The 14433-nt window shown below is 38.2% G+C and overlaps 1 protein-coding gene across 18 annotated transcripts in view; it reads right to left on the bottom strand.

Annotated features, from left to right (window-relative positions):
• Positions 1-14433, bottom strand: part of CNTN4 (contactin 4) — a 936745-nt gene that overhangs the window by 87529 nt on the left and 834783 nt on the right. For all 18 annotated transcript variants that reach the window (XM_058288376.2, XM_058288377.2, XM_058288387.2 and 15 more), the window contains one exon: positions 8976-9103. In XM_058288376.2, the coding sequence (XP_058144359.1) occupies positions 8976-9103 (128 nt within the window). The remainder of the gene's footprint in view (positions 1-8975; positions 9104-14433) is intronic.

Here is a 14433-nt window from a genome sequence, read left to right as displayed (position 1 = left end):
CAATTGTGTTACCTCAGCTCCTGGTGCTGCTTGCTTCACCTTGCCTCTCCCCTTCATCTCTCTTTTGTTGCATCATCATCTTGCTGTGTGACTCACTTGAGCAGGCACTGGCTAGCCACGTGGACACTGGCTCGCCATGTGGGCACCCATGCAGACACCCATGCAGATACCTGGAGACTGAAGACCAGCCTGATGATGCCTTGATTTAGACAATTTCATGGTCTCAGACCTATAATCTTGTACAGTAATAAATCTCCAATATTAAAAGCCTACTCATTTCGAGTATATTGCTTTTGGCAGCCTAGCAGACTAAAACAGTTGGTATCAGAACAATTAAGATTGTTATAAATTTAGGATGTTAAATTTAAACCCCATGCTAACTACAGAGAAAATATCGGAGAATATGAAAACTCATAGAGACAGAAATGGGACAGGTTGTCAAGGGTGGAGGACAGGAGAAAGGGAATTTATGCAAAATGGGTACACAGTTTCTGTTTGGGAAGTTGGGGAAGTTTTAGTAAGGGAAGGTGGTGAGGATATCACAACATAGTGAATGTGATTAATTTCACTGAATGGTATGCTTGGGAGTGTTTGAGATGGGAAAGTTTATGTTGCATATATGTTTCCATAACTGAAAAAAAGAAAGAGCAACTAAAGTGACAATGACAATTAAATGCAATACATGTTCCTGGACAGGATCTAACCACAGAGGAGAACAGAGCAAAAGGCATTATCGGAAATATGAAAAATTGGCACATAGACTGTAAGCTTCAAATCAATGTTAAATTTCTTGAATTTGGTAACTCCACTTAAGGCAGATGTATAAGTGAGCATCCTTGTTCTTAGGAAATATATATGGCAACATTTAGTGTTCAAGGAGCATGATGAATACATCTATATTAAAGTGTTCAGGAAATTGACAGATAATAGATGGATTGATAGATTGATGGATAGATAGAATGTATGGCAGATGTGGCAAATGTTACAATTGGTGGATCTGGGTATCTGGGGTATTAGGGGTATGATGCAGTTCTCTGTATGGGGCTTGAGTTATTTTTGTAACTGTTCTGTAAGTCTGAAAGTACTTCAAAATAAAAAGTTTAAAATGAAAAAAAAAAGTATTTGGATTGAATAGGTTAAATATCAATATTAAGAAGGCTGTGGTTATTGTACAATATCCCAGAGAGAAGTAGAAAATCAGATCCACTCTCTGGAGGGGTTTGTCTGCAATATTTGACTACGTAGAAACATTTTCATTTTGAGAAATCACACATACAAAACTACAAAAAATGTAACCAATACTCACATTCCCATTTTTAGAACTAACGGTCCTTAACATTTTCCTATATACCCTCCAGTCTTTTTTCCCTATGATGATCCACTAAAAATTTACCGTAATAAAATATTACCAATACGGTTAAAGTGCTTTCACAAAATTTCCTTCTAGATCCCCTCCCACACAAATACTACCATGAAGTGGTGCTTATGATGTATGTATGTTCTGGTGTTTGAATGATGTATAGCATAATTTTCTAATGCTAATTTTATATGAAATCTTTCTGCAAGTATTATGTGAAATGCCCTATGTATTGTTTAATTTGCTTGGGTGTGTTTAATGTCATTATAAAAAACAACACAATGAGCATTTTTGCAAGCCTATCTTTGAACATATGTAATTGTCTTTAGCATAAATATCTAAAAATGGAATAGCTGGGTCATAGAGATTACACTTTTCAAATTTTCTCCTCTCCCCAGTGTCCATGTCAATTTGCATTCCTACCCACAGGATGTAACGTTTTCCTCACATTCTCATCAAAAAATGGTATTGTTAGAGGATTATCTTCTGTCCATCTTAGATGTGAAAAACAGTATCACACTAGTGCTTAAATTTGCATTTCACAGATTTCTGGTGAGGCTGACATTTTCCCTCAAGCTTGTTGGCCCACAGTGTATCTCCGCCTAAAGCAAGAATGTGAAGCCACCTTCAGCATGTCAGCTTTCCTATGAGAGGACAGAGGTGGCATAGAAAAACACAACAGTTAAGGAATTCTGTTTTCCCTCTGGATTAAGGGTGGGGAGGTGATGGGCAGGATGGATTCAGGGAAGATTGTCATGGTGTACAATCTTAATAACCTTAAATCTTAGCATCACAAGAAGTGAGAAGCTCTTTGCAGGGAGAATTAGACAACAGAGGAATTTTTCTATTCATGATTGATTTTGCTGAAGGCACACTATTTGCTAAATCTACGTGGTCCTCATTAGTGCTACAAGAATGTCAGGGGAAATAATTAATGCCCTGCTTCATCAAGCCCTTGCCTTCATGTCTTGGTAGAAAGAGAATTCTAGACTCTGTCATGCTCTAAGAACACAAGAATAAGAGGTACAATTACTTAACCTTTCTTTAGGATTTTCCTATGTCAGCTATTGCCAACTCCATTGTGGCAAGCCTTCTCAGATCTAACAGGATCTGGTAGCGAAATGTCCTGGCTCTTGTCCCTTTCCCAAGGGACCTATCATAATTAACATTTAAGCACTTCTAACAACAAACTTCCTTCCTACCCTCCATGCCTTGGGTCAGAATTTACATTAATCCTATTAGAAAGATCCTTAATGATTGCCTAGAAATAATTGGTTCCAGTGGAAGGCATCTAATTAGGATGAAATGTATTCTGTTAGAAGGGCCCAATGTTAAAAGCTTTTGTTGCGGATTAGCAGCCAAACGTCATTGCTGGTTACTGATTTCTGAATGATTCCCAGTAAATCTGGATAAAGCCTTGAATAATTTTACATAGAAGATGTGGGCTGCTTCCAACTCATTTTGGTGAAAAGAAAACTTTCTATTGAAAAGATGCTACAGTATTGTGTCTGTCATACTATGGATGGAAAGGTTGATATTTTCTCAGTGTCTTATATTAAAACAGATGGACAATTATATAAAGAACACTGTAGTAATGCTATAAACACTCTTTTTGCTGGTAAGAAAATTTTCTTTCTGTCTGCTCTATATATGTATTTGAGGGCATTTTTTCTTCTAAACATATACTTTCGATGAGATGGCAATGAAGGAAACAATTTTTCAGTAAGCCACAGAAGAAGAACATTCACTTTGCTGGGTTGGAGAATGAGAATCTAAACTAATTTCTTGTTGGGCATATGCATATAGGTGGTCTTAGTTAAATCCACTGAGAACCTCTTTTCTATCAAAACTTTTCAAGTACATATTTTATTTTTTCTTACTGTAAAATTCTGGGCACTGGGTAAGAAAGGTTAAACAAACAGAAGAAGAAATAGAAGTCTTTAAAATTCCAGTCTAATCAAAACAAATTTATATACAGGGAAACTTTGAAAGAAAAATATTATGTTAGTAAAAAGGTAGCATACAACCTAAGAGATAGGTTAAGTCAAGGTGGAATGGTTTAACTCATTCAGGTTGGAGACAGTGGGAGGTCTGAGAAGTAATCTAGGGTCTTGCAAAACTCCAGTTGATGGGTTTTGTGCTTTAGGATTCTCCCTGGCCTAAGAGTCTGGTTCTAGCATGGTGAGGATTCCAGAAATCCTGGAAAATCTAACTGAACACACTGTTCCAGTCTTGGCCAAATTCTTTCATTCCTCTCTCTCAATTGGCATTCTACTGTCTCTCCTCTGGATCTTCAATTTATATCTAAGTACTGAGATCGCCCTGTTTGACACTGGGGTGAGGCTAAGGTCCTGGGAAAGCATCTTCTCCATTCCAGCTATTAATCAGACTCAAGGAGATGTGAACATTTTCAGCGTGCAAGACCAGCATGAGGAGCAATAAAACACGTCTATAATCTTGCTAGGCTACACCTGGGATGAAATTCTCAAGATCTATTTGGGGAAGGAAAAAATTTATCTAAAGCAAGGCTCAACAAGTTTTTTCCATAAAGGGTCAGAGAGTAAATGTTTTAGGCTTTGTGGATCAAGATGCAAAACTGTGACTGTTACGTAGGTATTTATATATTACATGGCCTCTTTAATAACTCTGCAATTGTGGTACAAAAGTAGCCATAGTCAATAGGTAAACAAACGATATGGCTCTGCTCTAATAAAATTTTATTTATGGGCACTGAAATATGAATTTCATAAAATTTTAAGGTCTGAAAATAATATTATTCTCTTGATTTTTTTCCCAACTAGTTAAATATGTAAAACCATTTTTGGTTCACAGGCTATACAAAAGTAGGTGGTGGGTTTGGCCCCTGGGCTATAGTTCACAACCCCTGAAAATGCAATATTCTTAAACTTCAGTGTGTATGAGACTCAGCTGGAATATGTATGGATTTTAAAACATAGTTTTTTCCAGGCCTCACCTCAAGAGCTTTAGATGTATTAGGTCAGGTTTGATGAAGCCCGGGGAATCTGCGTTTCCTTGAGGAATTCTGGTGAAGTTTCATTTGCCTGGTGGCATTCACAGAGTTCTTCTGTATAGAAGGGTATTTCTCAATGTATGGTCTGGAATCACCAGTCATGGAAATATTCATGGTCATTATGGATGAAGTTCAACCCGATAACTAGGGTTTTAGCAGCCAGAGCTTAGAACCCTGCATTTTCATTTTGAGTTCTGGAGGTGATCAACAGAAGTTGGATTGCTAGACCACAGTTATTGTGCTGAACTACACCCAAGACAAATTCTCTAAATTGTTCTTTTCTAGGCCTGCTCCTTAAAATTATTTGTCATGTGAAACCTGTACAGTGAAGACACTGTCGTGCAAAACTGCATACCATTAACTCTGCTATAGAGAGAAAAATAAATCAATAAGTTCAATATTGCATGTAGATGTGGTCTGCTTTTCTTATAGTTTTTAATGATGCCGACAACTGCTAAAGCACATCTTTGCTTAAAGGTCAAAATTACACTTTCTGTTAGGATTTGGGTCTGACTTGAGAACTGCTCTTGCTTAAATTCAAGCAGCAAACTAAACCCCAAATATACTAAAATTATCTTGAAAAATAAAATCGTAAAATTTAGAAATTCAGATGATGGAATGATAATCAACAGCCCCCTGGGTACCTGTCAGAATTCTGCAGTTTGGAAGCCTGCTCATGCATAATCTGAATATTTATCCATTTTATGGTTGCTTGCCAGAGATTTATTTTAAAACTCCTGTCCTAGTAGATTTGTCTCCTCTTTCTCCTTCCCTCCTTGCTGACCCTGCATTTGACAAAATCTTCAACCTCTCTCCAAAATATGTAGTGGAGAGAAAGGAAGAGAACTGGATTTTAAGAGCATTGTTAATGATAGAATTTTTACTAAAAGGTTAGGAAAGAAATGTTCTGATGTCTGACCTTCACAGTGTTTTATTCTCAGACATATGAGGAGCTTGAAATGAATACAAGCACATTTTAAGGTTAGAGAGCACCTCTGATAAATTAGTCCCTTTGTAGATTACAAAATTGAATTGAAATACAGCACTCCTGTTATATTTCGGGTTAAACTGTTCCATTTGCATTAAAGGTGCAGGGCTCACGCATTTGGATGTGCGTTTTAGGACTTTGCATGGTTCATGTGGAGGTCACTATGGTTTTCTCTTCCATTCGTGCTTTATGGGGCAGATTTCTAAATTGTATTTCTCAGTTTATGTTAATGTCCTTCTCCTAGACCTGGTAGCGTGGATTTCCCTCTGCACACAGGCCTACTTCCCATCACTGCTAATCGGAGTCAGAACCAAGCATTAGCAGATAAATGTTCTCTCAAATCTCTTCTGACCTTACCCAAAGCAACAGGATTGTTAACTTCTGTGAACATATTGGCTAGATAAAGCTCATTTTTCTTTCCTTTTTTTCTCACCTCATCTAGGATAATAATATCAGCAGACCTCTGTGGAGAACCAGACTGCTGTGGAGAAACAGACCAGAAAGAACTCTGCTTTGCAACAAATGAACCAGCCTGGCAATCGAGCCCCCCAAACTGTCACACCTTGCCCTTGGAGGCTCATTAACATACCTCCCTCCTCCCTCTTCTCACGTTACCCTAGGCCCCTTCTGCCCCAGTTCTTCCCTTTCCCCACATTTATTAAGGAATTTTAAAGTGTTCCATCTGCCTCAGGAAACCATGGAGTCAGCGGAGGCAGGGGGCTCTAATTCTGTCACACATCAAAGTCCTCTCCGTAAGTCCACAAAAACTCTACTAAAATTGTCATTAAATTATGTTTTCCAAACTTCAGTCATTCACATAATGCCTTTGTGATGTTTTATAATCCTCTCATAATGCAGATTCAATAATTTTTTCCAATGGATTCACTTCTTAAATGTGAACTTTAAAACAAGAAGAGATTTTAAAAATCCTTACCATTGATGGAAAAATTGCTAATATACATTGGAAGAAACATAATTATTAAGCATTTTTAAAAGTTCAACTATTAACTGCCTAAAACTATCTTGTAGCGCAGAGTTGGGGAATCACAGTTTTAAATTTTACTAGGAGGCAGGAAATATACTATTCATTTCTTGAAATAGGTAGAACTTACTATCTTAGCAAAATGGATATCCGTATAATAAAGAGGAAACCAGGGCATATTGCATCACCGGTGTATCTGTGAGCTTGGTGTAAGACAGGCAGCAGGGAAATGCATGGTTGCTTGGGGATGGTTTTGTCCTGGGGTTGGTGGTACTACTGGGATGTCTGGTGGTAAATAGAGGACTTGCCTTTCTGCCAATTATCTTGAGAGCCAGGGAAGCCATGGTTTAAAAGAGGGATCAATAAATACAGGGCATAACTTGTGCATCCACACAAAAATACCACTTTCAGTAATCCAGAACAGCATATACTTGGCTCTGTGTTAAGGTATTCATAATCTTCTTTCACACTCCATGGTTTTTTTTTTTAAGATTTATTTATTTAATCACCCTCCCCCCCCCCCCCCCCCCCGCCCCCGGTTGTCTGTTCTCTATTTGCTGCGTCTTGTTTCTTTGTCCGCTTCTGTTGTCGTCAGCAGGGAAGTTTGTGCAGCGCCATTCCTGGGCAGGCTGCACTCTCTTTCGCGCTGGGTGGCTCTCCTTACTGGGCGCACTCCTCACGCATGGGGCTCCCCTACGTGGGGGACACCCCTGCGTGGGGCCGCACTCCTTGCGCGCATCAGCACTGCGCATGGGCCAGCTCCACATGGGTCAAGGAGGCCCGGGGTTTGAACTGCGGACCTCCCATGTGGTAGACGGACGCCCTAACCACTGGGCCAAGTCCGTTTCCACTCCATCATTTCTTTGCGGCAGGCTCACTTCTCTTTGTTAATCATTCTAATGTGCTGGGAGCATAAACTTCCTGTTCAATTCAATATGAATTAGAATATATGCATATTACAACAAAACAATGACCAATGTTTCTTTGGTGTCAGGTACCAACCTAAGCACTTAAAACGAATTATCTCCTTTAGTCATCAAAACAACCCTATAAAGTCAACACAGGCAACTCTCCCCATGCAGGTAAATTACCCCGTCCAAGGTCACAGAACTAGTAACTGGGGGAAATGAGATTCAGACTCAGAACCCTGACTCTAAACCCTGCCCCCTTAATCACTCCCAAAGACTGTTCTCTAAGCAACACCCATCTCTACATAACAATCAAATAATCTATAAATGTGATCCTTAACAGGTCCCAGCTCTGTCACAAACCAGCTCCTAAACCTGAAGTTCTCTCTTGATCCCCCTGGAAGACTCCGATTCCTTTTGCAGCTGAGATACACAGCATATTAGCAAAAACCTCTAGCTGGATTATCGTTTGGCAAATATTATCTACTCCCTTTTCCAGTTCACTCTGAAATAGAGTAAATACATAGTCAGTTATACTTCAGTGCTATTTTCTGAGTGAATAATGAAAAGACTGAAATAGATTTACTTCTTACCTTTGAATGTTTATCTGCATAGACAAGTCCGTTCATGATAAAAAGAATTTCCAAACTGGTAACACTTTTCCAACTTTCAGTGAACCCGGAATACAAAATTAGGTGATTTTTATCCTTCTTTAAATTAAAAACGATGCACATATTCTTTTTGGACATTTTATTTACCTTAGGCTCCCTTACTTCAAGAGGGTACTCCAAATGAGCCAGAAGGAAATATTATGATATGACCCATCTGTATTTGTTACTTAGAAAGAGGACAAATGGGTGAAAAATATCTCTTGGTGTAGTAGAAAGAATCAAGAACATAAAATCAAGATTCCTGGGTTCAAGTCCTTCCTCTTCCTTAGCTCAGGCACAACACCTCCAAGATCCCTTCAACTAAAAATCTTAGGATTTTACAAGATATAAAGCGACAGAAATGCAAATGATTGTAAATTAAGATCTCATCTTTCACAACTCTTACTTAACACTTCCAGCCCAGCCCATCAACCTAGTATTGGAAAAGGCCTCACTAAAACCAAGAACTTAAAGGACTTTCTGTCATAAAGAATAAAACGCCTAGGCTAAAGTAGGTGGAAAATTTTATTTCCATAAAACTGACAGTGTTGGCTGTTTGACTAAAGCAAAGCATAGAGGTGAGCAAGACCCTTTATCAATATAATGATTCATATTTATATCTCTCAATAACCTGGGCAGCTCTTTTAAAAAAATCACCCAATGTCATTGTTTAAACAATGTTTGCTAAAAATAGTATATGAGTCTTGGGTTTTTAATTTGTTAGCACAGTGTTCCTAGACATGAATTTCAAATTTATAGAGACTTGAAAGAAATTTAATTAAAGGATTGAAGATAACATTAGTTACAATACTACAATAGGTACAATGGCTGTAATTCTCAAAATTGTATTGGATGATTTTCAAATAAGATAGCCTTTGAATCATATTCATTACCCACAGTTCTCTAAGAATTATTAATCATATCATGTTTGCCATGATGAATTAATTTCACAGTATAGTGATATCTGTACATATTAATATGAATGATGCCACTTCTATAGATTACATTATTAGAAATAAGGGTACATATATTGATATGAGCACTTCGGTTAGTCATTACCTTTTATTACCAAGTTTCCAGTACTGCTAGCAGTTCCAAAATGGTTAGTGGCTATGCAGGTGTAACTCCCAGCATCTGATTTAGTTACATTGATGATTCTGAGGCTTCCATCTTCTGAAATGGTAATTCTAAAATCAAAGCAAATAAATCACAAATGGTAAGTATAACCCATGTGACTCACTGGAAATGATTTCATTGTCATATTTCAAACTATAAATCATGGCTACATCATTTGACTGTCCTCATCTTTATTTAGGATGTTTGTACACATAAGTATAAATATAATTAGGACATGTGAAGTGTCTAGTACTTTTAATACTTTTTCTTGATAATATGGTCTCAACATTCAGTTGGAGTAATTTTAGAATTATTAGATGGATTGTAATCATTCCTCTCTCTTTGGTAGCATTAGCCACATTATGCAAAGGGAAGGCTTATTGTTGATCACTGATAGTCTTAAAACTGTTAATAAGGGATAAGGAAAAATATCCCTTAATTGACCACTTTAGGCATTTTCATTGAAAGGGTTTTTTCCTCAGATGAGCAGTGCAAATGAAATGAGGCCTATTTATGTTCTGAAATATGTCAGCCAATATATTTTTAATGAGATGCAAGAACTTAAAAAAATTAAAATATTCCACAACTTGGTGTGACTTTGGCAAAACAGCAAATATGGATGGCACATCTCTGACTCCACAGTTAGGGACAAATATCTACTATCTGGTGGGAAGGAAATGCTTTTGCTAACAGACGCAAAAGCTGGGAATGGAATGATTTTAGAGAACTTGATTTTCAATATGCCTGTGCCAGAAAGATGCAAAAATGAGTAAGACATGTAGCCTTAGTGACTAGTCGGAGAAATTTAAAAATGCACACAGATGGCTCATTCAAGGTCAATGTCTGTTCAATCTCTACTATATATTGCAAGTTTACCTGCCTTTCCCCATCTCTTTTATCCCCTCCCTCTTGCCTAGCCCATCGAGACAGTCTCCTAACTGATCTGCCTATTTCTACTCTTGCCCCTCAAATCCATCCTTCACTCAGTGGCCAGATGATCTTTTAAACATATAAATCAGATCACAACACTCCCTTGGCTTAAAGAGCCTTCCTTGGCTCCCCACTGAACTCAGGATAAATCCCTTTCTAGGGCCTAAGAGGCCTAATGGGGATCTGGTTTCTGTCTTTCTCTGGTCTATTTTATTTCATTCTGATGCTCCCCACTTCACTGAACTCTGGTCACATTGGCCTTCTGCAAGGTCCTTGAGCGTTTCAAACTTTTGCACTTGCTATTCTGCCTGCCTTGAGTCTCATTCCCCTACATCTGCACATAACTGGGGATGGCCCACCTGGGCTTTGATGGAACCTTCTCTTAGAGAGCTTTCCTGCTTCTCAGCTCTAAAGTGGATCTCCTTGTTAGTCTCTTTCTCAGCAGTTACTTTATTTCTTCACATGAAATGCTGTCTGAAAGTTTTATTGGTTCCCTTGTTAATTGCCTCACTACATGGGATATTAGCTTCCCTGAGGGCAGGGACTGTGTTTGTCTTCCGTGGAGTCCCCTGAATACAGTATACAGGATAGCACACACTGGGCACTTGATAAATATTTTTCGAGTGAATGAACAAGAAGATAAATATTCTAAGATAAAAATTTATTTTATTTTATTTTAAGGTTTTAAAAATTTTTTTGTCTTTATTTTTTTAATGTTACATGCAGAAAATATGAGGTCCCCATATACCCCCCACCCCCCTCACCCCACTCCTTCCCCCATAACAACAACCTCCTCCATCATCATGAGACATTCATTGCATTTGGTGAATACATCTCTGAGCACCGCTGCACCTCATGGTCAGTGGTCCACACCATAGCCCACATTCTCCCACAGTCCACCCAGTGGGCCATGGGAGGACATACAATGTCCAGTAACTCTCCCTGTAGCACCACCCAGGACAATTCCAACCCCTGAAAATGCCCCCACATCACATCTCTTCCTCCCACTCCCTACCCCCAGCAGCCACCATGGCCACTTTCTCCCACCAATGCCACATAAGATAAAAATTGATAATGTGCTGTAATCACTCAGGAGGGCAGAACCACATGGTACCAGTGCCAGCCTTAAAAGAGTTTCTGTTCAGATCTGTGAAACGAGGGGGCTGGGAGGGGCAGAGCTTCATGTAATAGAGCCTTTGGCTTAGTATTTTAAAACCACAGGTGAAGACTGAAAGACACCGGGTCATAGATGCTCCATACACTCTCCTTCCAGGTCTTGAGGGATGGAGTAGCTACAGCCTTCCTAATGACCTATTTCAGGATCTTGACAGTCTGATGAGAAGGCATGTTGTGGTGGGAAGAACTCCACGGAGGATGAAGTCGGAAGGATGTGGGTTCAAATTCCAGTTGTCAGTTCTAGCTGTAGAGTCAGAGGTAACTTGCTTAAATTTCTAAATGTTAGCATTCTTATCTATAAAATGGAGCTACTGATTTCAATCAGAGTAAGAATTGATAATAAGGTTGATAGTAAGAATTACAAAAGATAGGATCTGTGAGATTCCTAGCATGCTTCCTGGCATTAGATCCTAGTGCTCTTTCATTCTTAAAACTATGTCCTCTTATTTAGTCATTATTACATTTGGGGAAAAAAACAGGACAATACCTTTCTACAATAATTTAATATGGTAATTTGATCATATTCTTTTGCACTTCAAGTATCACTTTTGACAATCTTAAATCAATATGAAAACTATGTAAGTTATCCCGAATAATTTTTTGGGATTGAGACAAGGAGGCCCTTTGTTCATTCACACCACGGATAACCACATAACCTTTGCTCAGTAAAGATCCATTTGATACCTCATTTGCCAAAGAACAGATGTGCTGACAAAAATAGAGTGGTGATCAAATCATATTTGTCTCAATAATCATTCTAAACTTCCAAATCCTTTATATGATAACAAAAATAGCTTTAAAGGAGTTAATCATATTCCTACTTATAAAATAATTTGTTAGGAATTGTGAAATGTTGACATATGTAAACTCAACATGTAAAGTGACATTTGTGTCTTGAATCTGGAGTCATCTTCAATGATATGATATAGGCCTGTGGAATATTAAACACCTGAGGGGTGAGTTAACTCTTTCAAAGTACAAGGGCCTATTAATAGTTTTTACCATGTAAAATGGTATCCTTGCAATTCCAAAAACCTAAAGCATCTTTTGTACCACCTTGTATAATGCCAAAGGATTTAAATAATAAAATAAGTAAGGATTTTTCATCAGATGACCTGGTTTTTGGCATTGACCCTGATATTTATTAAATGTATGATGTTGGCCAAATAATTTATGCTCTAAGCCAGGTCTCTTGGCACTACAGACATTTTTGGACCCAATAATTCTTTGTCTTGGGAAGGAAGTTTAGCAGTACCCCTGACCTAGAAACCAGTATTATCACCCACTTCCCAAGTGACAATGAAAAATGCCCCCAGATATTGCCAGATGATCTATTGGGCCACAAACCACTCCCATTTGAGAACTACTGGTCTAAGTGAGATTTCCTTTTCATTCTTACAGGACACTATAATGACTCAGTGAGAAAAGATACACGCAAATTCTGTTAGTTAACTGTAAAGTACTCAATAAGTATTTTTTCAAATGTCATTTCTTTCTCTGTTTCTAACTTTTGGTATCTTGACTGCACAGAAGGTACCCAACATCCAACATAATTTTGCTACTCCAACTGTGGGATCTAGATCCCACATGTGATGGTTAAGGTCATGTGTCACCTTGGCCAGGTTATGATTTCAAATATCCTGTGTTCATATTTCATGGATTTAAATTATTAGTTGATTGTATCTATGGCTGATTACACCTACAATCAACAAAGGAGAATGCCTTCAGCAAAGAGAGAAGTCTTATCCAATTAACTGAAGGGCTTAAAAGGAGAAGTGATGATTTCAGCAGTCAGAAGAGAGAATTTGCATCTCAACTTCAGCAAGCCAGCTTCTCCTGGGGTATTCACAGAAACCTTCATCAGAGCTCCCAGCTTGTAGCCTTCCCTACGGAATTTGGACTTGCCCATCCCCATAGTCATGTGAGCCAATTCCCGTATTAATCTCATAATATTTCTCCTATAGGTTCTGTTTCCCTGGAGAACCTTAACTACTATACCACATTAACTACAATCTTAGGACAAGGCTCTTTTTACCCTTTCTCCTCAAAGGTTACCTATCTAATTCCCTGTGGGACTTATAAAATGACAACGTAATTTAGCAAACTATGTTACTATTCACTTTTACAATTTCAGTTTCTAACACTGGCTTACTGTTTTCTTTTTTTTGTTTGTTTTGTTTTTGTTTTCATTTTTGAGGAGGTACCGGGGATTGAACCCGGAATCTTGTACATGGGAAACAGGCTCTCAACCACTGAGCTACACCCACTCCCCAGCTTAGTGTTTTAATCCTCTTTTGTTATTTGAGAAAGAGGTGATTAAAAGAGGTAAGCATCTAATGTGAGAATTCCAGACAACAGAGAACATCAGTGAGGGAGATTATTTGCGGAAAGAGTAAATTACTGTAGCCTTCCTTAAATCATATCATATTGCTGTGACTGTGTATTCTTCCAATATGGGGATAATATGAAGTTGGGGAAACTGTTCTTTTGTGAAACTCAGCCACTTTCTTATCCAAGCAATACAGGGTAGGGATGAAGAACATAGAGTCAGGAACTAAACTGGGCTGGAATCATGCTACAGCCACGTAAAGATTGTGTGACTTTAAGTAAGTTAATTTATTTGCATCTGAGTTTCCTTATTTGCGATAATGAAAAAATAAAGTATCTGTGTCTCATAAGGTTGTTGTGAAGATGTATAGTATTTAGGACAGTGTCTGGCACATACAATGCACCATTCAAGTGCATTAGCCAAATGTTCTAGGATGTGAAACTGCACCTTCCTGGACCCACGGTTTCAAATATTTACAAAGGACTATATTAAGAGTAAAATGACTGCTGAATAGTTTTGTTCCTCTGAAATCCTACAACACATTATTATGCTTAATGATGAATCCAGATGACAGTAAACAGTCATAGAAGGGGGATAAAAAATTGGGCCCATTCATTCACAAATATTTCCTACAGGCTTCCTGTGTACTAGGTCTTGTGTTAGTCACTGGGGACATAGAGATGTGAAAGTTATAGTTTACCTTCTGAAGTTACTCATAATAAAGGAGGACTTTAAATGATTACATATTTAGAAATAATGCCAATATATTATATAACACAGGGCACACATTTCTATAAGTGCACAGTAGAAGGTTTATTTCTTTTTCCAGTGGGGAAGTTATTTTCCATACTATCTAGTGATAAAGATGGGCAGGAACCCAGGCACGGCCAGTCAGGGATCCTTTTCTTCTGTCTACAATGATTGGGTTAGAGATAGACATGCCAGCAAAACCAGGAACGATTTGAG

This window comes from Dasypus novemcinctus, chromosome 26, assembly GCF_030445035.2.
Source record: "Dasypus novemcinctus isolate mDasNov1 chromosome 26, mDasNov1.1.hap2, whole genome shotgun sequence".
NCBI classification, from domain to species: Eukaryota; Metazoa; Chordata; class Mammalia; order Cingulata; family Dasypodidae; genus Dasypus; species Dasypus novemcinctus.
Note: the sequence above shows the minus strand (reverse complement) of the source record. Positions and strands in the feature narration are given on the sequence as shown.